Source organism: Arvicanthis niloticus, chromosome 20 (genome assembly GCF_011762505.2).
Source record: "Arvicanthis niloticus isolate mArvNil1 chromosome 20, mArvNil1.pat.X, whole genome shotgun sequence".
Lineage (NCBI taxonomy): Eukaryota > Metazoa > Chordata > Mammalia > Rodentia > Muridae > Arvicanthis > Arvicanthis niloticus.
Window position 1 is genome coordinate 16209579 of NC_047677.1, and position 25685 is coordinate 16235263.

At 43.3% G+C, this 25685-nt stretch overlaps 1 protein-coding gene across 20 annotated transcripts in view; it reads left to right on the top strand.

Moving 5' to 3' along the window:
- Cep57l1 (centrosomal protein 57 like 1) overlaps nucleotides 1-25685 on the top strand; it is a 74290-nt gene that overhangs the window by 46990 nt on the left and 1615 nt on the right. For 17 of the 20 annotated variants that reach the window (XM_076916974.1, XM_076916977.1, XM_076916967.1 and 14 more), the window contains 9 exons: nucleotides 362-512; nucleotides 2853-3032; nucleotides 3991-4112; nucleotides 13007-13123; nucleotides 16261-16338; nucleotides 16883-16969; nucleotides 21649-21726; nucleotides 22307-22428; nucleotides 24318-24462. In XM_076916974.1, the coding sequence (XP_076773089.1) occupies nucleotides 365-512; nucleotides 2853-3032; nucleotides 3991-4112; nucleotides 13007-13123; nucleotides 16261-16338; nucleotides 16883-16969; nucleotides 21649-21726; nucleotides 22307-22428; nucleotides 24318-24462 (1077 nt within the window). In that variant the 5' untranslated portion in view covers nucleotides 362-364. The remainder of the gene's footprint in view (nucleotides 1-361; nucleotides 513-2852; nucleotides 3033-3990; nucleotides 4113-13006; nucleotides 13124-16260; nucleotides 16339-16882; nucleotides 16970-21648; nucleotides 21727-22306; nucleotides 22429-24317; nucleotides 24463-25685) is intronic. The other 3 variants (XM_076916962.1, XM_034524873.2, XM_076916978.1) reach the window with 3 other exon arrangements.

A 25685-nucleotide genomic window follows, 5' to 3' on the forward strand; every position in this document is an offset into this window, starting at 1 on the left:
ATCTAGGCGTGCAGTTTCTACTTAGAATGATATTTGAGGTGTGTTTTATTGATTGGGCCTTCTTGGGTGGAGACTTACTGCAACACTGGGGTACATGTAACTTAGGAACACCTGGAAAACAGGTGTACAGCACTTGCACATCACTTGCTTACTTGCTTACACAAGAAATAGCTGGTTTACTACTGCCGAGTTTAACCTAATTGACATTGTAATAGTTAAATTTGTAAATGTACAACTGTGTAGTATATTACTGTATTGCTAACAGCTATGTGCTGCATCATCAGTGTGTGATATATCTGTTCTTCAGATGAGATTATTGAGATTATTGACACCACACCGTGTCTCTCTCGTTTCCCCACAGACAATGGATTCTGAATTATCACACAGTGTGGTTGGGAGCTATCTTAACCCTCCGGAAAGAATGTGTCCTCCATCATTCACACAGAATGAAGCATTTCAGAATTACCACCCTGGGAACTCTCTGAAAATGTGTAATAGTCTAAACAACCAAGGTAATATTAATAAGAAACTCTGCAGAAAGTCAAGAGCAGTGCATGGCATGGAAGTAACCTTACTGTAGTTATGTAAAGAGTACTGAGACTGTGTATTGAACAGTCACACAGCTCTTAACCACGAGGCTACTGCTGTTCCCTGGGAGCTTACATAGGTCACTCACCATTCCTAAAAATACTGGTTTCTTCAGCTATAAGCTACAGATTAATGCAACAAGCTAATAAATATTATACAATTAAAATAAAAGTATCTTTGTAAACAGAAAACTAGTCTTTTAGGAATAACAGTCAAAGGCCAGGGGAGTGGTAGCACATGTCTTTCATCCCAGCACTTGAGACATAGAGGCAGGTAGACCTTTGTGATTTTGAGGCAGCCTGGTCTACATAGCAAGTTTGAGGCCAGCTAGGGCTAAATAGAGAAATCATGCCTCAAACAAACAAACAAAGAATAAAATTTTACTCTTATAGGTAGAGTGATAAAGTAAAATTTTTATTTAGGTTTTTCTTTTTCTTAACCTTTTTTCTTTCAGGGTCTCACACTATAGCCCAGGATGACCTCAAACATACTCCTTCCTCCCTGTCCAGCCTCTGGAGTGCTGGCCTCACAGGCAGGTGCCACCACGCAGGCTGTGACATAAGAGAGACCACTCTCTGGGCCACCATGCTACAGGCTTTGCACACCCTTCACACCCCAGTTGCCCCATGACACCACACTCTTTGGAGTTAGGAGAACTGGGGAGGTTTTCTAAGAAGGCATGCATGCCAGGCTTAAAAATGATTCTCAATTTTTTTTATCTTAGTCATATGATTATGATGTTAGTCTTCATGGCTTCAGAAGGATGATATTTTTAACTGAGGAGCACTTTCTGCATATCTCTTCTTACCTCTCAAAATGTCTCCTTATTTATAAACTAGTTCTTTTTCTATTAAATTTCTTGTCAATTTGGAAATAAAGTAAAAAATCCACGGGACTACCAAGAGAGAGATGGCTCAGTAATTAAGAATGCGTTCCGAGCAGCCACATAGGTAGAGGAGGACTGGCGTTGGTGTGTTGTCCTCAGACCTCTGTGCGTGTGCACGCGCACGCGCACATGTATACTCCCTCCACTTATACACAATGTACACATACAAATAAAAACGGTAGATAAATACATCAGTAAAAGATAAGATAAAAATCTAGAGTTGGAATCCTCCTAACCTAGTAATCAGAATGCTAGTGGAATTGTATCATATTCAAGCAACAGACAGAATTCACACATATTCGACACTGTCCTTGAAAATCCTTTAGGAGTCCAGAAATATTTTTATGCTTTACAAATTACTTTATAAAATCTAATTGTCACCCTTCAAAGAAAATCTGTACTAATGGTTGCTGTCGTGGGATTTCTATTGCTGCAATAAAACACCATGACAAAAACTATGTGGTAAGGAAAGGCTTTGTTTCCACTCCCCACTGAGGGAAGCCAAGGCAGACTTAAGGCAGGAGGCATGCTGTTTACTCCTCATGCTTGCTCAGCCTGCTTTCTTGTAGCACCCAAGCTGACCAGCTCCGGAACAGAGCTGTCTGCAGCGAGCCGCCTGCAGCGAGCCAGGCCTCCCACACCAATTCTTAATCCAGAAAATGCACCACAGGCCAGCCTGGTAGAGGGCCTTTTCTCTTTTTAAATTCTCTCTTCCCAGATGACTCCGACTTGTGTGTCAAGTTGATGGAAACTAGCAGCACCATGACATTAGTAAATACATGAACTCTGTTGTGTTACAGACCATAAGAAAGAGTCATCCAGAGCAATGAGCCAGCTACCGGTGTCAGATAGAAAGCAAACAAAAATCCGCAGCACACATTGTGTTGTAAATATACTACTAACTAAATTATTTATATTCCACTCAGATCTAATTTTATTATTTGAAATCACAACTGAATAGAAAATGTAAAATAACTTTTGAAAAACTGCTAACTAAATTTATCTGCATCATGAAGACACCAATGTAACTAAGTAAAAATCACAACAGCAAACGTGTGCTCCTTGTAGTCTTCTACCAGGTTCGCCAGCCCAGCACTTGTCTGCTCCATGGGAGAGCTGTCCTGCCTCACGGGTCCTGGTCTTTAATATTACACCTGGGACAAAGAGCAAAACTGGTGAGGACAGAACAGGAAGTGAGGACAGCTGCAGACCTCCAGTGCCATACTCATTAGCTGAAGGACTTAATTATACAACATAACATATTTTCTGGTTACTAGCAAACACACACTGCTCCTTTTTTAATGTTACCCAAGTTACTATGGTTGCTCAGTTTCCAAAGAGTTTCACTTAAAACATGAAGCACATTTCTTTTCACTAGCTCTTGTTTCAGCATTAAAAACTCTCCAGGAAAAGATTCGTCGTCTCGAGCTGGAGAGGACGCAGGCTGAAGACAACCTGAACCTTCTGTCCAGAGAAGCAGCGCAGTATAAGAAGGCCCTGGAGATGGAGAGCAACGAGAGGAACCTGGCACACCAGGAGCTGATTAAGCAGAAGAAAGGTGAAAGGACTGTGATTCTCAGGCATGTGGGGTCGCCAGAGTTTACAGTCTGAGAACAGGAAGCCCAGCTGAGCTGACTCAACTGTCTCAGCTCTTCTGTCACAGAACCCATAAGGCCTTGCTCCTAGGCATTTGATATCTGTGGGAAACTAATGTAACTTTGAACTTACATGCATTGTATCTCTTATCCTAGCTCAAATACATTTAGGGGTCAGAGGTTTCCCTCACGTGTCCTCCAGGCTGGCCTTGAACTTGCTGTAGCCAAGGTTGACCTTGCACTTCAGACCCTACTGCTTTCCTGCTTCTGCCCCAAGTACTGGGATTGCAGGTGTCACCGCCCGCCATCCTCTGTTTGTGCAGTGCAGGGGACTGGAGCACTTATCAACTGAGCTGCATCCCAGCCCCGAGTTCATAAGTATTTATTATTTAAATAAATCATTCATTAACAGAAACACTTAGGCAACTTGTGTCTAGAAGTTAGAATATTTTTAGAAAAAATAATAAAACCCAGCATAGCCTGTAAATATCATTAAAATGCTTATGTTTTTGATTAACAATAAAGCATTGGTAGTACTTAAACAACATAAAAATGAATGGAAAATAATTTTATTCAACTTGAGGAACCCAGAATTAATTAGAAGAGATAAGTCTATGGAAATTATGAAAAAGAACATTAGATAAGAAATGTAGAGTGTGCGTTCTTTGTATAACTTTTCCTCGAAACTTTTTTGTTTTCCTTCTAAAGCATTCACACACATAAATATTCACGCACACATAAATAAAGCCTCTGTGTTTCACCTAGCAGATAGAATGAAGGATGAGAATCAGAAAGTGAGACATCTGAACAGCACACACCATGCACACACAAAGTCACTTTTAGCATTGGGTCGAGTTTACATACTGACTCTGATCTCTGTCCTAATCAGCTAATTAGCTCATTATTTTTGTCTTTGCACAGATATCAGCATACAGTTAAGCTCGGCCCAGTCTCGTTGTATTCTTCTAGAGAAGCAATTGGAATATACAAAGAGGATGGTTCTCAATGTAGAGCGAGAAAAGACTGTGATTCTAGAACAGCAGGTAAGCATATTGTCCCTTGAGGAATGCTAATATAACTTAATAAGCTTTTGAAGAATATAGCATGGAAAAAATTTCATGTTATAACCATAGCAGGATATGTCTATGATAAGTGTATGTCTAGGAGATTGTCACCTACAGCAGTGGTAGACTGCTGTTTAGGCCAACATTTTTGCAATGCAACAAGAAAAACTTAACAGATAATCTGTGAAGCAGCATAAGAAAGAAGTGAGAGGTGGAGGAGGGCTACGGGAGGGAGGAGAAAGCAGACAGGCCTAATGAGGCATTTCAAAGCCACCATTTCAGACTCTGCAGATTTAAATCCCAAAAGTTCCATCTGCGGTGGCTCGTTTCTTCTGAAGGCATTTGTGACTTTGCAGCATAGTTGAGACAGTCCTTCTGACAAGTGCCCTTCTGGTTCAGGAAGTCAGTTTAAGGCCATCATCAAGCAAAAAGCCTGGGAAATACTAGGCTTTGTGAAGTTTAATAAGAAAGTAAACAACCCAGGTCAAACCCTGTTCCCGGTAGGAGCAGCCTAGAAAACGTTAGACACTAAAGCCTAAAACCAATTACAGTGGTTCTGGATTCCCAGTGTGCTTAGGGACCTCAGATTATTCATAACCCTTTCTCCAACACATTGAGAAACTTTCAATCCAAACCAACTAGGCAGAAGATGGAGCTCCTGAATGGGATCAGCATCCATAGGACACATAGACACGCTTACAAATCAGTTTGAGTAAGGTGTGGCTCTGACAGACATCGGCTTGGCATCTCTTTGCTCACAGTAGTCAGGAACGGGGGTGGTGCAGCTAGAACACTGATGACCACTGAGCTGAGAAGCTCCAGCCCGCTCTGGACAACATAATTAGACTATCTCAGAAAGAAGGAGAGAGGAGCTGAGGAGGAAGAGGAAATTTTCGGTCACGTATTAGAAACCATAATGTGGTCAAGCCAATTTGAGAAAGAATAAAATACCTACGAATGAAATTTAGAACTAGTAGATCTACTAGATGGTCAGCGGACAGAATTCAAGAAATGGGCATGTGCGACCCAGACCAATAAAGGGACAGAATTGTAGTAAATTCAGAAAACAGGAAAAGGTAGCACATGAGATCTGGTGAAAAAGCTCTATATGGATATGTGACTGGAGCTTAAAAAGTGGAGAGGAAAATGATGTAAAGAGATTATAGCTGAGCAGTTTTCAAAAGTGATTAAAAATTAAAGCCATACCACACAGTCAAGAGGCACCTAAGATAATCACCTTATAAAGTGAAACGGTTATCAGATGTGGTGATATAGGTCTTTAATCCTGATGCTCTGGAGGCTAAGGCAGGGGAATCTTTATGAGCTCAAGGCTAGCTTGATCTACAGAGCGAGTTCCAAAACTACATGGAGAGACCATGTCTCAATAAATAAATAAATTAGTAATAAATAAGTAAAGTGCTTAATGTGTATTTCCGTTTAACCATTGGTGGTTGCTTTGGGCCTGTGGTATCCTATCAGGGACATACAGGAAATGAAGACACTCACCATGCCATCAGTAAGCAGGAGCAGTGAAGGTGGAGGCTAGGGCCATGATCCTATGACAGTGTCTCCCACTGGGCTCACCTCCTAAGCCCCGTGGATGGGACTGTTGTCATAGTTTCCTTCTCAGCATACTCCCAACTAACATAAAGGCTGACTTCATGTTGGTTTTTATGTCCCGTGTGCTGGGTTTCTCTGTCTCAGTGGACATAAAGGACTTGAGTTTGTACCTGTCGAATATATTTTTTCATGTTTTGGGTTTAAAATATATCACTCCATGCTTTATTGGCTTTTAGGACTTTGGCTGAGAGGTTTGATATTATTCTGATGTGTTTGTCTTTGTTGCCATGTTTTCTTGCTGCTTGTAGTATCATTTCTTCTGTAGTTCTGGTCTTCTAATTGTGATATAGAAAGGCTCTTCTTTGGGCATGCCAGTTTGGATTCCTAAGGGCCCCTTTTATTTTAAAGTTAGGGAAAAATAATGTCAATGCTGCACAAAGGGACACATGAAAAATGAACATGAAATTGGGCAATGTGATTTCTTTTTGAAAAAAGGTTCTTACTCTAGAACCAGAACTGGACTAGTAAGTAGCCCCTTTGGCCAACACACATTATCCCTGCCACAGGTGATGATGGCATCTCATCCCACTGCTGCGAGCTTGACTTCACAATCTGATGGGATAGGCTAACTGGCAGAAATGAGAAGGAAGCTTCAGGAAACATAAGTTTGAGCCTTGTTGAGCTAACTACCTTTGTAGGGGAAAAATCCTTCCTCACATTGGATATCCATTTCTTTCCCTAGATGTGAAGAATATTTTGTCATGACTCTGACTGTTTACTTTTCCATTTCTAGTACAGTATGCCTGACGAAAGCAGGAAGAGCAAAGGAGTGGTTTATTTGGGCTCATAGTTTCACAGTGTGGTAGTCTGTCAAGAAAAGTCTGTGGCAGGAAAGGCTTGGCTGCAGGACTGTGAGGCAGCTGCTCACACTGCATCTTCTTCATCAGGAAGCAGAGCGACGGGACCAATGCTCTGTATCTTTCTCCTTTTTATTTGCCAGGACCCCAGCCAATGGATGATGCCACCTATATTCAGGATAGTCCTTCCCTACTGATTTAAGTGTTTCTGGCAACAATCCCCATATAAGCATGTTTCCATGGTGATAGTCCAATCAAGTTGCCAATGAAGACTGACCACCACAGTTGCATTCCTTATAGGCTTGATAGCTGTGCACATGAGCTTTTATGTATGCCCAGCATACAGCGGTACACAGCAAACATTCCCCTTAAAAAAGAGAGGGTTGGGGTCATGGCAAGGAAAGAACAGAGCAGAGCAAGGCTGGGAACCAGCAGGGCCAACAGCAAGCCTCAGGCTGCATGCGTGGCAGCTGGGGCTGAGGTAGAACCATCTAAGCTCCAACAGCCTGAGGACCTGCCCCTCCAGCTCCAGCGATGTTGGTATGGTCCCAGCCGTGTGGACTTCACCTTGTTGGCCACCCTGCAGGGTGAGCTCTGTGTGCCTACACAGTTCTGTTGGAGCAGCGAACCCTTCTAATGGCTTCCCAGTTCAAACTCCCTGTTTCAAATGAACTTGCATTTTCTCAAGTTGGAACCTTGCAGGGCTCAGGTCTGACCCTCATATCCTTGATGTGGCTAATATCTGTCCACCCCACCTTGGCAGCAACATCAACTCCTGACTACACTGCCCATTTTCATATGTTTCTGGCTGACTTCTTGCTTTTTCTCAAAGCAGTGAACAGTAACCATGGCATAATGTGAATACAATGTTCCCTTGAAATTTTCCTCTGCCCAACAAATTAATGTTACTTTTTAAAGGGTTTATTTTATTTGTGTGTGTGTGCGCTCGCGCACGCGTGCACATGTGTAGCTATACAAATAGTCCAGAAGGCCTTGGGTCTCCTGGAACTCGAGTTACAGAGAGTTATGAGCCACCAGATGTGGGTGCTGGGAATCAAACCCAAGTCCTGCAGGAATAGCCAGTGTTCTTAACTGCTGAGCTGTCTTCAGCCCTGGTCTCTACTTGTGAATTCAGCCTCATGGCAGCCCTCAGGACATGTGCAGTATGAGTCCAGAGTCATCACCAGACTATAGTGCTAAGGTCTCTAACTCACTTCCTGTTATCAAGTCGTGCTCCTCTTTGGAATTCCATGAACTGGGACACCACTGTATTTATCTGTTTTCTTACTTTCTTGCCTTCTGAACCTCCCCAAATGGCCACTAAGCTCTGATTGTCGGATTCCAGGACTTCTAAGTGACAGCTCCAAACTCTTTCAGATCCTTCCCATAAACTATTTCCAGACACTAAGAACCTATGTAGTCAGGTGAATCACTTGCAGCACCCCACTCCCCAGGACCAACTGCCCGCATCAGTTACTTTCTTGTTGTGACAAACACCCACACAAGCACCCGGACACACACCTGAGTATACAGACCATCATGGTAGGATAAGAAACACTGAATATAAGTTTTTCCCACCAAATATGATGAAACGTGTTGAAAACAAAACTCGACTATTTCTGCCTCTTCTACCTTAAAAAACTTTTATATAAATGTATTAATTACCCCACCAAACACATACATACCCAGTAAAGCCTCTGTTTACACAGTCCTCCTACATTCTTGGATTAAAGTCACTCACCCCTTCCTCCTTCATTTCCTGGGCACCGATTTTTCTCTGACTAGACGATTGCAAAAGACTGTGAGGTTGGACCCCAGCCAACGGGCAAAAGACACAGTTGCCTCCTGAGTTAGAATAAAAAACCAAGCTCCTGTCCTGTGCTTGTTCTTCTGCTTGGTGTGCAGCACACTTCTGGAGACTAATGTTTGCCTTGTCAGACACTTCAGGAGTGGTTTCTTTCTTTTCAACCCCAAACTTATTTCTAACAGACGCAGGAATGGGAGGCTGCTGGTCACATTGTATCCAGTCTGGAAGCTCTGCTTCCTTCTCCTTGTTATTCAGTTTGGGACCCCCACCCAATGGAATAATAAGAGAGTCTTCTCTCTAAACCTCTCTGTACACATCCTCACAGGCACACCATTTCCATGGCAATCTTCCATCCAGTCAAGTTGGCAAGGAAGATTAGCTATTAGCTTTTATCTCAGGTGCTTCTGCCTGAGGGAGCCTTAGATCCAGTCCGAGTTCCTGTCCTAAGTGTGTCTGTGCTTGCACGCTTGCTTTACTGAAGTGTGTGTATTTCCTCTGCCTTTTCTTCCCCTCCTGATATTCTTACTCTGCTGGATCGTGTGTCTCATGTTCCCCCTGTGCTTTTAGTTCTGCTAATTGGATTTTGTATTTCAGGCGTTTCTTCCATTTTCCTCCCCTAAATCTCTATTTCTTCCCTGATTTTCTTATTCCTACTGCCTCACCCACCTGATTCACGGCCTTTCTGCTTTGTGTTCTTTGAAGCCGCTGTGCGTTTTCCCTTGGTAGCCAGCAGGCTTTGACTCTGTCTTCAGCATTTCATTTACTTAGACTTGTTAGTTGATCTTTGGGGGTGCTGAATTCCCCTTTTTATGCTTCTTGTGGTTTACATATCTGTTGGTATAGAATGTCTTCTGGTTTTAGTTGGGGATCTTAGTGAGCAGCCTTAAGGATTTAATTCTCAGTCACACTCAGAGAGGAAAAAACAGCACTACCACTGAACAAGAGATAAAAAACACACCTCAGACTGAGTAATGACACAGAATAGAAAATGGTAAGAAAATGACCCACAGTATGCTAGGAAGTTAACATTTGTTTAGGTGAAAATTCAAATACGTGCATAGCAGAAGCGAGCAGACCCTGAAATCTGTGGGCTGCCTGGTCCCCATGCTTTCTCACCCTGCTCCACGTGGACTGCTGTGAGGGAGACATGCAGCCGAACCACACTCTGCTGGGATTCAGGGCTCGCTCTTGCTGGCCTGCAGTACTTGGTGTTAGGGTTTAGCAGCAGAAGAGTACCTCGGTGTCTGAGTTGGTGAAGGAGGGCCGAGGGCCCCACACCTGGTTCTTACACGGTGGCTCCAGGGGTCAGGTACCCACTGCCCTCAAGCTCAGGCCTGTCAGTTGTCCACACTTTTCTTCAGGCAGTGGCATCTGCTCTCATCCACAGGAGGCGGAGCCCCATCCACCACATCCTTTCCTGCCAGAGCCCAGCTTTCTGCAGCCTGGACTCCTAACATCTCAAGTCCAAGTCCTTCACCATGCGTGCTCTTCCCCTCACTGAGCTGTAACCGTGCTCCCTCCCTGGTGCCAGCCTCGTAGGTGTTCTCGTTTTTCAGGTCCCCACAACAGCTCAGTCTAAAACAGTAGACTGGTTCCCATGTGGTAGAGATGCCCCGGCCCTCTAAAATGGGGAGTGACAGAGGACTTCCTTGATGCTGACCTGTCACACAAGAGGAATCGCCATCAGAGAAATTCCCCAAATGGATTGGTAGCTTTCAAGAGTCTCCCTCCCCCTGCTTGAGAGCCACAGCTGAAGCCCTGTGGTCCCTATATGTGCCCCCAGGCCCTTGTTTGCACTCCTTCCCTGTCCTGCCGCCTCCATTGGGACTTGCTCTCTTTGGAGTAGCCTCTTCTCTGTTGTCTGAGTCGTCCCAGGGCACTCAGTTCAGTTTCTAATCTCCCTCACCCAAGAGGTTTCCTTTCATTCTTTGAACTATTATTTTTGTAGCTGAAGTGATCAAATCTCTACTTTTTGACTGCATCTGACAGAGTTTGGTCATGTTTATTTTCATTTCATTCACTTAAAAATAATTTCAGATCTTACTAGTAGCTTCTTCGTGTGCATGCATGCTTGTGTGTGTGTTGCACAGAATTCATCCTGGGCACCGCACATACCAGGCCAGTGCTTTACTGCTGACTTACTCCAGTCACTCACTTATTTTTATTTGTTTCTTTATTTTGGAGCGAGATCACACTCTAGTGCCAGGGTGGGTTTGAACCCACAGTCCTCCCCTCTCAGCCTCCCAACAGACTTGTATTTCTGGCATGAATCACTACACCCAGCTCTAGTGATATCTTTTTAAATATTATTGTCTCTTCTTCCTCCAGACATAGGTATTATAAGTTGCCACTGTCTGACATAAATTGGTATTAAAGTATGAAAGATCCTTCCTACTGTGTGCCTCCAGTTTGTACTACAGCTTCCTACTGTGTGCCTCTAGTTTGTACTACAGCATTCTTTTTATTTTTACATGTTATAAAAACAACCCATAGTTCATTATTGGTTCTTTTAAATCATCGATTACCCTTTAAGGGAACTTACAAAGGAAAGTATATACTTATTACATCTCCACTGCTTTTCACTTCTTTGCATAGATTTTCTTTCAATCTGAAGAAAAAAATAATAATGCCAAAAAGTGTCGTAGCATCTATTTACCTGGAGAACACTTTATTTCATACATATTTGTGGGTGATATTTTTTGCTAGATACGGAATTCTAGCTTATGGCTTTTGTATTTTTGTCAGTTTTGTATGTATGTGTGTATAGGTGCGTTATGTGTGTGCACGTGATGGCACACATTTCAGAAATCTGTTTTCTCCTTCTTTTGCCTTGAGGCCGACTCTGCCTCATTGTCTCTGCAGCTGAACTGCATATTCCGTGCTGGCTGGCCCGTGAGTCTCCATGCAGTCTCTTGCTTCTGCTTACAGACGCGCCACCCTACTCGGCTTCTTTCGTGATTCCAGGATTGACAGCAAGCCCTTTACCCTCTGAGCTGTCTTTCTTGCCCTGTGTAATTATTATTATTTTGTCGTTTTGGAAGAGTTGGTTTTGTTTGTTTTGAGATGAGTCTCTACAGTGCAGACTAGCCTTGACCTTGCTATACTGCCTAGGTTGGCCTCTGGTTCAGGATGATCCTCCTGCCTCAACATTTTCTGTGTTGTGATCACAGGAGTGTACCACAAGGCCCAACCTTACATTTTCAGCGCATTAAAGATGTTGTGTGAGTTAGATTCAGCTTTCATATACCTGTGGCCATGCTTACCTTCATTTCTCTGTCTGTGGTGTGTTTCTGTTTCTCAGGATGCTGGTAAGATATCCTCTTTATTACTGAGTTTTAGGAGTTTGATATTTGATGTACTGTTTACCACTCTGGGGAGGGTCTGGGAGGATGGAGCCAATTCAATGGTTGTCAACCTATAGTCTGTGGTTACTAGAGTCAAATATCAGATATCCTGTATATCAGATACTTACCTTACAATTCGTAAAAGTAGAAGATTACAGTTAGGAAGCAGCAACAAAATTTTATGTTTGGGGGTTACCAAAACATGAGGGACTGTATTAAAGGGTTGTAGCAGCTTTAAAAAGGTTGAGAACTGCAATAAATGAAGCCAACTAAAGTCTCATGCAAGAGCCAACTCTATTCAGAGCATCAGACAACTTATATTCTGAGGCTTAAGCAAGGTCACTTGAGTAAAGTTCTCACGAGTTCAAGCTGTGTATATAATCCCAGGGACAAACCACGTGTGGCAAAAACCTACTTCCATAGAGGCACGTAAAGGATAGTTGAAACCTTTAACTGAATTAACAGCAGCAAGCAGCACTGAGTAGACTCACCCCTGTCCACTGCACCTGGGAGGAGCACTAAAGCACGGTACAAGAACAGGTCCATGGTTTGAAGGAACCGAGGTCACAAGACTCTTGTCTTGTTCTCTTGGAGTTTTCTCACAAGCACCCAGAATTCTCCCAATACGCCATTCCTGGACACTGTTAATCTGTCTATTTTATATTACATTTGGACTATTTTTAGCCTTTATTCTTCCAGCGGGCATTCTGTCTTACTCCCATCTCTTCTTTGAGATGCAGGGTCTCCAAAGCTGCTCTCTTCCTGCCTGCTTTTCAGTTTGCCTTACTTAGTGGCTTTCCCATTTAGAGCCATTTTATGTTCACAGGAAAGCATGTACCGGTCTCCCTTGCCTCTCGTCAGTTGTCCTCGTGATGTTGTAATAAACAGTCCTGTAAAACAGTGTCCATGTGTGTGCACAGGTGACTTTCTTCATGTTTTCTGTCTTTGCTGTTCTCTGTTGAGTCAGGGAGCCTGGGGCAGTGGTCAGCTTGGTCACCTACGAATCACACACACCTCATCTTTTTTGCTGTGATACTTTCCCTAATGCCAGTGTTCTAGAAAGATGCAAAGAGGAATTTATTCTGCCAGTGCTAAGTCAGCAACATGTCCATCACCTCTTACAGTGGCTCCTTAAAAGGATCTGATTTTCTTGTTTTCTACTCATAAGTTCCTAATATATATACATGTGTGTACATGCTTCTAGCAACCAATTTATGTCATGTTTTGATTTCTCAGAAATTATGTTATTCTTGATCCATTGGCATCACTTGCCAAATTTAGAATTTGTTTTTTTTTCTTCTCCAGGCTCAGCTTCAAAGGGAAAAAGAACAAGATCAGATGAAGCTGCACGCAAAACTTGAAAAGCTCCATGTCTTAGAAAAAGAGTGTTTGAGACTGACGGCAACTCAGCAGAATGCGGAGGTGAGTCTCTGCTTGTCTCTGTAGCCACGGTGCCAGGAGCGAAGCAAAGCTGCCATTGTGTGTGAATGGACAGTCAAAGATTAGAGCAGTTCATGCCCAACTCTGAGTAACCCAGGTGAATCCTACCCACGGAGACAGTATATGCTGGCATGGCATAAGTGAGCTTGCCTTCTGATACCAAAGGATGAGTTTGGCTTCTAAGGTGATGGAACATTTCCATTTGGCAGGTATATGACCCAAAGTATAGTAGAAGGTAGCCTTTACTGCATATGATTACACCTATCCTGTATCCCTCTCCTCCTCCCCCAAGACCTTCTCATTTCACAGAATTGCTTCAGAAGCGCTTTTCCTCTTTGTAGGCCCTCTTATGCTCCAATACTCAGAAGCCCCTTCCTTTGACACTTCTGTCATAATATGGTGGGCATAAGGTATAGAGTATGTGCGTGTGTAAGGTATACCGTGCATGTGTATAAAGTATAGAGTGTGTGTGTGTAAGGTATAGAATGTGTATGTGTAAGGTATAGAGTATTAGGTATAGAGTGCATGTGTGTAAAGTATAGCATGTGTGCACGTGTAAGGTATAGAGTACACAAGTGTGTTAGGTATAGAGTGTGCATGTATAGAGTATAGAGTGTGCTTGTGTGTAAGGTATAGCATGTGTGCATGTGTAAGGTATACAGTGTGTGTGTAAGGTATAGAGTGTATGTGTTAGGTATAGAGTGTGCGTGTGTGTAATATGTAGTGTGTGCATGTGTAAGGTATACAGTGTGTGTGTAAGGTATAGTGTGTGTGTATGTTAGGTATAGAGTGTGCATGTGTGTAATGTGTAGTGTGTGCATGTGTAAGATATACAGTGTGTGTGTAAGGTATAGAGTGTATGTGTTAGGTATAGAGTGTGCATGTGTTAGGTATAGAGTGGGTGTGTGTAAGGTATACAGTGCATGTGTAAGGTATACAGTGTGCATGTGTGTTGTGGATAGCCCTGGCCTTGTATTTTGATACTAATTCCCCTTTCCTGTGAAGGGCTGCAGAGGAGGTGTGAGTCATTACACAGGTGAATTCTGGTGAGCCTTCTGCCCATCTTAATTTGTAAAATAAAAGCTGGAGCCAGTAATTGGGCAGAGGAAGGGGAGGTGGAGAAATAAAGGTGGAAGAGACCAGAGGGGGGACTGGAGGAAGACATGGAGGAAGAAGACGATGAAGGAGAGGACTGGGAAGCAAGAAGTGGAAGGACAGACGCAGGGTCCGGAAAATCCTTAAGTTATAAGGGTCTCATAGCTGGGGAACAGAGTAGTGTAGGGGTATCTGCCCAATCTAGACTTACAGAATATATTCATAATTACTGAGTTGTGTCTTCATTGACCGGTCATATTTGGGTTGGAGATTTAAATATCTCCCACTACACATGTGTATATAGTATAGAGTGTGCATGTGTAAGGTATAGAGTGAGTGTGTGTGTGTGTGTGTGTGTGTGTGTGTGTGTGTAAGGTATACAGTGTGCGTGTGTATATAGTATAGAGTGCATGTGTAAGGTATAGAGTGTGTGTGTGTGTGTGTGTGTGTGTGTGTGTGTAAGGTATACAGTGTGCGTGTGTATATAGTATAGAGTGTGCATGTGTAAGGTATAGAGTGTGTGTGTGTGTGTGTGTGTGTGTGTGTGTGTAAGGTATACAGTGTGCATGTGTATATAGTATAGAGTGCATGTGTAAGGTAGAGAGTGTGTGTGTGTGTGTGTGTGTGTGTGTGTGTGTGTGTGTAAGGTATACAGTGTGCATGTGTATATAGTATAGAGTGCATGTGTAAGGTATAGAGTGTGTGTGTGTGTGTGTGTAAGGTATACAGTGTGCATGTGTAAGGTATACAGTGTGCATGTGTATATAGTATAGAGTGCATGTGTAAGGTATAGAGTGTGTGTGTGTGTGTGTGTGTGTGTGTGTGTGTGTGTGTGTGTGTAAGGTATACAGTGTGCATGTGTATATAGTATAGAGTGCATGTGTAAGGTATAGAGTGTGTGTGTGTGTGTGTGTGTAAGGTATAGAGTGTGCATGTGTAAGGTATACAGTGTGCGTGTGCATATAGTATAGAGTGTGCCCATGTGTGCATCGTCCTTTTCACATTGTTTCATCACCTTGCACTTTTACCTTTTCATGTTTGTTACTCTTTAAAATACTTTAAGTTGGCCAGGTGGTGGTGGCACACACCTATAATAAACCAGCACTTGGGAGGCAGAGGCAGGCGGATTTCTGAGTTCGAGGCCAGCCTGGTCTACAGAGTGAGTTCCAGGACAGCCAGGGCTACACAGAGAAACCCTGTCTCGAAAAACCAAAAAAAAAAAAAAAAAACCTTAAGTTTTTTACTGTGTATGTGAATGAGAGGGTGGGATGCATGTGTGCCTGACATATGTGTGGAGGTTAACGGACGCCTTTGTGGAATTGCTTCTCTCCTTCTATTTCTGTGTGGTTCCAGGGATCAAACTCAAGTGATCAGATCCACACAACAGATACTTTACCCGATGGGCCATCATTCTAGGCCCTCGTGTTTATTATAATCCTTGTTTGACAGAGTGTAGCACTGAGCTTTTAAGCAACCTGGGCCATGCCTTCCATTTCTGAGTTCTCTTTCTCTTCCACCCCCATCACGTGCACATGGCTGACACTGTCCCCCATCACGTGCACACGGCCGACACTGTCCCCCATCACGTGCACACGGCCGACACTGTCCCCATCACGTGCACACGGCCGACACTGTCCCCATCACGTGCACACGGCCGACACTGTCCCCATCACGTGCACATGGCCAACACTGTCCCCATCACATGCACACGGCCGACACTGAATTTTTGGAAGCTTCTCTGTGGTGCTGTTGGCTGAGAATAAAGACTGGGTTTATCCTCTGTGGATCTGATGGTGGTCGTGGATAGAGCTGTGGGTTTATTTGTTTTCACTTTGCTTTCCTCATGTACAGTAGCCAGGAAGGACGCATAGGTAGAAAGCCAAGAGACGTCTTGGAATCTTTTGCCTGTCCTTTTTCTTACTGTCTGTTCTAACTTGCTAGCTCTGAAAAGTCTGGACCCCTAGAACCCTCTTGAAATGAAGGACATTGGGCTCTGGTTTTCATACATGTTGCTTCTCTTGCAGGATAAGATTAAATATCTAGAAGAAAAACTAAAGGAGGAGGAGCATCAGCGCAGGCTGTTTCAAGACAAAGCCTGTGAGGTAAGCAGCATCCTTTATCTCTAAGTGACTTCGGGTCCTCGCATGCTTCACGCTCATGCTGTGACCCTAGTCTACACTCAGGCTTGGCATCCTGGATCGTTACTACTGTCTCTGTTTCTACTGTGGTAACAGCACCTCCATACACTTCACTACTCTGCCAGTGTGCACGTATGCATCCTCTCCTTTGAGAGCATTGACCCCTCACATGCTTTAGTCTCAGTTTGATATACACACGTGACCAAACCAACATATTAGGATATTCTTTCCCAAAACAATTTCTAGGTTTTGAGCTTTTTTTGTTATTAAAGGGTTTTTTATTTAGTTTTGTTTTCTTTCTTTTCTTTTTTCAACATGGAGTCTCACTATGCCTCCTAGGCTGGCCTGAAACCTGGGCTCATGTAATCCTGCTTTGACCCCATCGCAACTAAGCAATGCTTTGCTCTCAGAAAGTACCTTATCCTTAAAAGCTGAGATCTTATCTTTCATTATATATAAAGAAGCTTGCTACAGGTCAGTCTTGTCAATTGTCTCTTTAATTTTGTAGCTTCAAACTGGATTTGAAATCAGCAAAATTTTAATGTCCACAGTTTCGAATTCAAAGCATTGTAAGGAAAAGAAGAAACTACCAAAGGTACATTATATACAACTTATCCCAGATGATACTTGCTAGCTTCCTCATATATATTTATTCACCCTTTATTTTTATTTAGATATATATGCCTCTCTAGTGCTGCGTTTTCTGCTTCTTTGCAGAATGGTTTAGAAGACATTATGATAAATGACATTGTCTTAGTTACTGTTATAACTATTATACTACTGTGAAGGGACTATGACCAAGGCAAAGCATTTAAATTAAATTTGAAACAAAAAATTTAATTGGAGGCTTGCTTACAGTTTCAGAGTTTTAAGCCATTGTTATCATGGTGGAGAGCAAGCAGGCCTCTGCTGGAGCAGCCGTCAAGGGCATTATGTCCTGATCCATAGACAGCATGCAGAGAGACAGACACTGGGCCTGCTGTGGGCTTCTGAAACCCCAGTGACACGCCCACCCCAGCAAGGCCGCACCTCCTGATCCTTCTCAAGTAGTTTCATTCTCTGATGATGAGGCTTTCAAATATGAGCACACAGGGCTATTCTCATCGCAGCCACCAGAGGCATGCAGCAGGGATGCCAAGACACAGGGCCATTCTCATCCCAACCACCAGAGGCATGCAGCAGGGATGCCAAGACACAGGGCCATTCTCATCCCAATTACCAGAGGCATGCAGCAGGGATGCCAAGACAGAAGTCAGTTAATGGAGATTTTCAGTGTAAGGATAAGAAGTTCCACAAGATCTAGACTAAAGAAAAGCAGTATCAGGAGTGTACTGGACTTAGCTCTCCATTTGGATGCCAGCTGGAGAAGAGCCTGTGACGGGGCAGCAGAGTCTGCCAGGGAGAGCCTGTGATGGGCAGCAGAGTCTGCCAGGAAGAGCCTGTGATGGGGCAGCAGAGTCTACCAGGGAGAGCCTGTGATGGGCAGCAGAGTCTGCCAGGGAGAACCTGTGACGGGGCAGCAGAGTCTGCCAGGAAGAGCCTGTGATGGGCAGCAGCCCTCTGTGCCAGCTAGGAGCCCAGTCCTTTTTTAAGTTTTAAACTATTAACAAAATGTATTGGTGACATTGTTTAAAAGGTGTTGTATGATGGCACACGTTTCATTCCCTCACTAGAGAGGCACAGACAAGCAGAGCTCTGTGAGTTTAAAACCAGCCTGGTCCACATAGAGAAATCCAAGCTAGCCTGGGGTATATGGTGAGGCTCTATGTATAAAAAAAATAAAATAAAAATTTAAAAATCCTAAATGTAGCTTTATATAATTTTATATACAGTAAAAACAAATATTTTAAATTTTATATATTAATATTTGAGACAGGGTTATACACTAGTAACGCTGGTTGGCCTCAGACTTGCCATGTAGCCTGGAGTGACTTTTAATTCAGTTCTGCCTAAGCCTCCCAAATGGTTGGGATTATGTACTACACCTGGCTATCTGGCTGTTTTCTTTTCTACATTTAGTGGTGTGTGTGTGTGTATGTGTGTGTGTGTGTGTGTGTGTGTGTGTGTGTGTGTGTGTGTGTGCTTGTGCTTGTAAGTGTGCATGTGTCATCATGGCATGTGTCTGGATGTTAGAGGACAGCTTACAGGTGCTTTTCTACCTGGTGGCCTCTAGAGTTTGAACTCGGGTTCTTGGAGCCTTTCCACATTGAGCCGTTTCACTGGACCCTTAACAATTTTTTAGATGAATTTTGTAACTCTACTCAGAGTTGAGGAGATGGCTCAGTGGGAAGTAATGTGTTTGCTGAGCGAGCATGAGGGATTCAGTCCACCTGGTGAGCATGGTGGCCTCCATGTAATTTGAGGTTTGAAAGTAAACACAAGGGATTTCTCTGTAGAATTTAATATCTAATAAATAAATCCTAGCAACAGGTTCACTACCCACCTCACCTCAATGCTTTATGGTCCCGAATGAAAGAGACACACAGACAGCCTTTATATTTTGCTATGCCTTATACAGCTCAGTAGCCAGGCCACTGCCTCACCTCCACATGGTTAATCCACCTCCCGCCAATAACCCCGAGTTATTACTTACTGGACTCTATATTTTGTCCTGGCTGCTCTCTGTGGCCTGCCTTGTCCAGCAGGAGCTCAGAAGTCAGGTTGGAGAGAGCCACACTGCTGGCTCCACGGAGGACCCAGGTCTCCCTGACTCTTAATCTTAAAGGTATTGTATTCCATTCAGGAATCTCCAATTAGTTTTTGAAAGTGAGTTCTTGCCAGATGTTGGATGCCATCTGTTGAATTAAATATTTAATAAATAAAGGTGACCTGCCATGCCAGGAGAATGTGGAGGAGAGGAGAAGCGCCATGCCTGAGAAGAGTGCAGGACAGAGAGGCATGGCCACCACGTGAAGGAGGCGGGAGAGTGCGGCCCAATTGAGCAGCGCTCTGGGTCCAGAGCAGCCAAGATAGAACATAGAATTAGTAAGTAATAACACAGGATTAACGCGTGGAAGTGAGGCAGTGGCCCGGCTACTGAGCTGTTTAAGGCATAGAAAAATATAAAGGCTGTGTGTGTTTTTTAGTTGGGAACACAAACTACTGGGGTGGGCAGTGAGCCTGCCGAAGGAGTTTATTTATTAAATATTTAATTCAACATTTTTCCCATCAAGCTGGCTTAGGAAATCAGCCATCTCAGCTCTGGGCTTGATGGAAGGACCTTGCCTTCAACAAATAAAGCAGAAAGGCAATCTAGGACAATAATCATTATCAACCTGGGCTTCAACATGTACACACATGCATGTACACGTCTGCTCCTCGCACCTCTGCCCACAAACACACAAACGTAAATATATACCACAACACAAAAATGGAAAAGGAAAAAATAATTTTATAATTAGAAAAATGCTTACTTTGCTTATTTCCTTAATCTGTTTTTAATGTCTTGTCTGAGTAATGGGATCTGAACTGAATATCCAATTAAAAAACACTATAAATAATTTATAAGCAGAACAATGACTTCTATTAAATATTTCATTAGTGTCATCTTTTATCTGATAAGATAGTTTATCTTCATATTTATTGTACAAACTGAGAATATGAAAATATCAGAAAGTGTAACTTCTGAAAGAGGAGAGAGCAATGAACAGCAGTCACTTTGTAAAAGTAGTGATTCCGATGTCAAATTCATACGCGATGAGAATACTGATGTGCCCTTTAAAGATAAAAGGATCTCTGACATCACTGGAGCTGGGGTCAGAGTTCAGGAGTTCCCATGTGTCTTTAATTCTGTGTCTCCAGGTCCTCAGTTAAATATTCAGCTCATATAATGTAGTTCATAGACCAAAGCCTCTAAGTGATAGAGACAGATAAGCCAGCATGGTGACGTGTGCTTATAGTTCCAGCTTATAGTTTGGGAGTTCAAGGTCAGGAGGAGAGGTGTTGAGTCTTATGGCACCACTTAGACAGAAGAGCATCTGGAGAGTGCTGGGAGCCCCCACACTGCAGTCACTGGGAACCCTAAAGACTGACACACTGGGGAGAGAAGAAACTGCAATCCCAGCTGGGGACACAGATGCACACCTGCAATCTCAGCATGCAGGAGGCTGAGGCAGGAAGAGGTAGGGTCGGGCCATCCTGGGCTAAGAAGACGCTGTCTCAAAAATAAAAAAGCTAACTTTTAAAGTCAGGTGCGGTGATGTACAGCTACAGTTCCTATACTTAGAAGGCGAAGACAAAAGGCTCCTGTGTTTAAGACCAGCCTGGACTGCACAGGAAGTTCCTGGCCAGCCTGGGAAACAGTGAGACTCCTATCTAGAAGGGGGGTGGGGGACATGGTGAATTTGAACTTTCTACTCTGTAAGTAGTTGGCACCCATTGAAGGCTTCTAGAAACAGAAGAGACGCAGAGGGATAATTCTATTGGTAACTGAGAGATGTACGAGTGTTACATAGATTTATCACATGTGTAGATTCCTGTACCCCTCACAGCAATCAAGATACAGAACTGTTCACCTATTCTAAGGCTCCTTCACACAGTTCCTTCATTGGCACACACCCCTCCCCCACCATACCCCTCCCCCAGGCCCCAGCCACTGGAGGTTAAGGAGTGGGACTCACCGTGATTTGAGGCCAGCCTGTGCTATGCAATGAGACTATATCCCAAAGAGGAAACCGTCAAATAGAGTTAGACAGTTTGAGCTTTGGGGTTGCCTTTTCCCTTGAGTCCGTCTGAGTGCTGTATGTTCACTTTTAATTTACACACGAGCCCATGTTAAGGGCACACGACAGTTTAACTGGTCACCTGCTTAACGATATTTGGGTTGTTGCCCCTTTTCAGTTATTACAAATAAAGCTGGTTGTGTGTGTGTGTGTGTGTGTGTGTGTGTGTGTGTGTGAACAGTTTTTTTCTAGGATGATTCTTCACTATGGCAATTGTTAGATCATATGATAAATACATGTTTCACTTTATAAGAAATTGCCAATATTTGATGTCATCACTTTTAAAAAAAATTCCATTATAATAGGTATGTGGTAATTTTCCTTTCTTATTATTAACTTTTTTATATTTTATACTAATTTGTGTTTCCCTAATAATATGGTTGTTGACCAGAGAAGCTCTTCATGTGTTTGCCGTTTTTCATCTGCAGTCAAATGTTTGTTTAATCATGTCTGCTGCCTTACATTCAGATTGTACTTACACTTGCTGTTCAGCTTTGAGCACAAATGTATTTTAAAACAGCACTTTGCTTCCTTATTTCTTGCCAATCTTTAGAAAACCAACTGTTTAAAAAGAGAGCCACGTCAGCAAATGGACCACAAGTTTAGAGCACCGACTTTTAAGAGAGAGACGGTGAGGATAAAGCGAAGATTGTTGTTGAAAACCTTTGTTTGCAGATGCTGTTTATGTACTGTCTGGTTAGCTTTGTATTGTGTGATGGCCACCATGACCAAAAGCATGAGGAGGAAAGGGTCTCTTGACAGTCCTCCATGAAGGGAAGTTGGGGGAGGAACCTGGAGGCAGGAACTGAAGCAGAGACCAAGGAGGAACAGTTCCTACTGGCTTGCTCTTCGTGGCTTGCTCAGTTCACCGTCTTCCCCCTGTGACCTGGGTCCTTCCCCATCAATCATCAATCATCAATCAAGAAAACGCTCCACAGACATGCCTATAGACAGGCCAGTGGGTGGGGCTTGTTCTCAGTTGGGGTTCCCTCGTCCCAACCTGAGCTTGTGTCAAGTTGACAAAAAACTAACCAGCACATCCACTGTCAATCACTGGTTCGGTCACAGCTCTGTCTTCTCCCTTGAAGTTGGCCAGTCCGGACTGTTTTGTGTATACATGCTTGTAAACCCTTCTGCAGATGGTGTATCCCTGTGGGCTCTATGACCTTCAGAAACCTGTTCTAGTCACTGAAGCATGATGTCTCTCTAAGCCTTTCAGAGTGACTGCCCAGGCTAGAGCTAACTCTCATAGCTCGGGAGAGCCTGTTTCCGTTTGTGACAGTCTGTCTGAACTCATGATGACAATGCAAGATGAGCTGGACCAAATGAATATGTAAGTGTTCATTCTTTATTCAAATAAAACTGTGTGTGCGTGGATGTGTGCTCACGTGCAGGTGCTCGCAGGCTCGCAGAGCAGCTGGGCTCCCTGCAGCTGGGGTGACGGGTTTGTGGGGGACTCTGATTCTCTGCAAGAGCAGGGCACATTCTGAACTCTTCAGCAGTCTTTGTGCCTCCGACCTATAAATCTGTTTGGCTATTTAGACTTTCTGTGTTTTGACCCATAAACTTATTGTTACTATTTCTCATTATATCTACTAGAGTGTCTACTGTTTACCTGTGTCTAAGACTACTTTTCAGATTATCAGTCCAGAGGTCTAGACTGATAGACAGATTGTGAATCAAGTGGATGGATCCAGTCTGGAAACTTTAGATTACAATGGAGATGAGCTTTTAGAAGGAAAATACAGTTTGGGGGGGTTGCTTTGTTTTGTTTACTTTATCTGCATTTACTTTATGCTGAATTTACTCCCGTGCCATGAGTTTTTGTTTCTTCAGTTTCTTCTGAGATATCTTTCTCTTCTGTGCATCCTCCTCTTCTGGCTTTGGAACTATCTGTTCTTCTCAGTGAGGATCGTCTCAGTGTGGCAGGGGGGCTAATGCAGCCATGTTGGTCGGCGCATCGTAGGCGCCTTGTTCACTGGCTGTGTTCAATGACTAGAGAATCTACCACGTCTAAACCCTAAGTCTCTGCATTTTTAAGCATGTGCAGCAAAAATTCAGCACACTTTTTTTGGCCCTCGTCCCTGTGTCCATTCTAATGTTTGGCCTGGGCGCACCCACCGACTCCATCTTTATAACCACTGGAATGGCACACACTGCTTCTTTACAGTGACATTCTTAGGATACTCGGTAGCTCTTCTATGCATACCCTTGATGGCCTGGGCTGTTTCCCAGTTGTTCTTAAAGTGAACACAAAGGTTTGAACCTCTTGATTTGCGCGATTTTGTGGGGTTTTCTGGATCAAGAGAGTAGCGAACCATCTTCACATTCACAGGTCACCTTTGCCCGCTTACAAGAAGAGCCAGTTTTTACTTTAAATCTTTTAGTTACATGGGTGATTTCATTAGGCAAGTTAGAATATTGCTCCTTATTTTACATTCGGCCTGGTCTGCTTTACAGATTTGGAAGTGTTTTGTGTGTGTTACAAATTCCTCAGTAAGGACTATCTGCGTAGAAGTCATTGTATTGAGTCCCTGCCGAGCCACATTTCAACCAACGTAGCAGAGCCTGCTTTAGCTGGCAGGCTCACTGAACGTGTAAACGGTTGCTGCACACATAACTGTTCTCTCGACAGTATTTCCAACCCCAGACTTGGAGCTGGAGAGAGCCATGTCCTGCCTCTGACCACGAGCTATAGAACTGTTCGCTCTCTTTAGCTGAGAACACCAAGAGTTTAGATTGTTTTCTAAGTTTTTGAGCAGCTAGATACTAAAACAGTTCTGCATGTATCAAATCTCAAATGATAAAAGCTTGGTTATGTTTATTATATCATGATTGACGTACATATCCTAATACTAGACACTGTTTTTGAAGATTAATATTTTGCTCTTAACTAAAACTCATAGTTGAACAAGACAATTAGTTGTGACAAAGAGATAATCTATAACAGTATTTGGTGTTTGCTCTGGTTTTTTTGTTTGTTTGTTTTCTTTCTCTTTTTGTATTTTTTTTTCTTTTTTATTCTTTTTATTTGTTTGCTCTGTTTTTAATCATGCAAAGTATAATCTATGTCTCCTGCCAGGTACTACTTCTTCTGCGGTTTTTATTTATTGTTTTTATTACTTATTTATATTCCTAAGTATTGAGCACAGGACCTGACATGCACAGACGTCCTCTCTGAGTGACTGACACCCCAGCTTTGCTGCTTGCTTTTCTCTCTAGGGAGCACAGGGAGCTCCTGAGACAGATGATACAGACTGAGAGCCGGTCCGTCTCCGAGGACCTTGAGCACGAGCTGGATCGGTTAGTCCAGAAGATGGAGAGCAAAGAAGACCAGATCTCCAGACTCAAGAAGCACCAAGACAGTGTAAGGACTCTACATTACCACGCAGCCCAGCACTGCTCCGCTGGGAGCTACTGTCTTCAGAAAACAAAAGCAATCACCATACACACCCAGTGTCACACATCTGTATGGCCTTCCAATTGGAAGTATGCTAAAAGATACACAGGAGTCACATGAGCGTCTTACAGAGAGCCACCACTACGTGTAAGGACATGGCCCTTCTGCAGAGGTTCTCAAGATGAGAGAGAACAGAAGAGTTCCGTGGACGCAGGCCGTGGGGAACTGTAGAGTAGGCTGTTGCTTCAGCACCCTTCCAGTTGCCTCTCCAGCAGTCTTTGCTCTTGCCTCCCACCCCACCCCCATCCCCATGGTTCTGATGACGTCCTTTGTGCTCACAGAGGCAGCACCACACAGAAACCTGGTACCACAATCCTGAAACCATTCCCTCCCTCCCCTTGAAACAAGCTGGGCTGTGTTGTATTCCCTTGGAGCCTGTGCTGGACCACCTGTACTTAGTAGATTCAGGTTGGAGGACTCCAGACTTGTCCTTTAGTAACTAAGAACAGCATGACCTTTAGTATGTTGCCAGAAGAGTCCTGAGCATAATAGTTCACTCCAAGACAATGACTCCATCCATGATCGCTGAAGCAGAACAGGGTCTTTCTAGGAGACCTTACATCATGTCACGTACTTTGTATAGCTCTCTGCCTAGGGAATTCAGCATTCCAGTAAGCTACACGTGTATCAACCCTTCCACACACACACACTTCTGTAAGACAGTAATTTGTAAAAACTCTGGATATTACTGTATTTATTATGCTGTGGTCAAAATAGAAAAATATATTTTCATTTTACTGGCTTTTAAAACTATAGCAAATAAAAAAAAATGACTGTGTTCTAATAGAGATAGAACAAGTTTTACCCTTGGAACTGCATAGAAGAAACTTGGAATAGAAGAATAATCACAATTTTAGGGTTAGCCAATACATATATTTTATAATTTGAAAGTTATGAATTTCTGTTACTTAATATCTGTCACAGAAGCTGGGTGATAGTGGTGTTTAATCTGGGCACTTTAATCTGGGCACTCAGGAGGCAGAGGCAGGCAGATATCTATGAATTCAAGGCCAGGCACGTCTACGGAGCAAGTTCCAGGACAGCCAGGGCTACACAGAGAAACCCTGTTTCAAAAAAAACAGAAACAAACAAACAACAAAAATCAGTACCTCCCCAAACTTTTAGCAAAA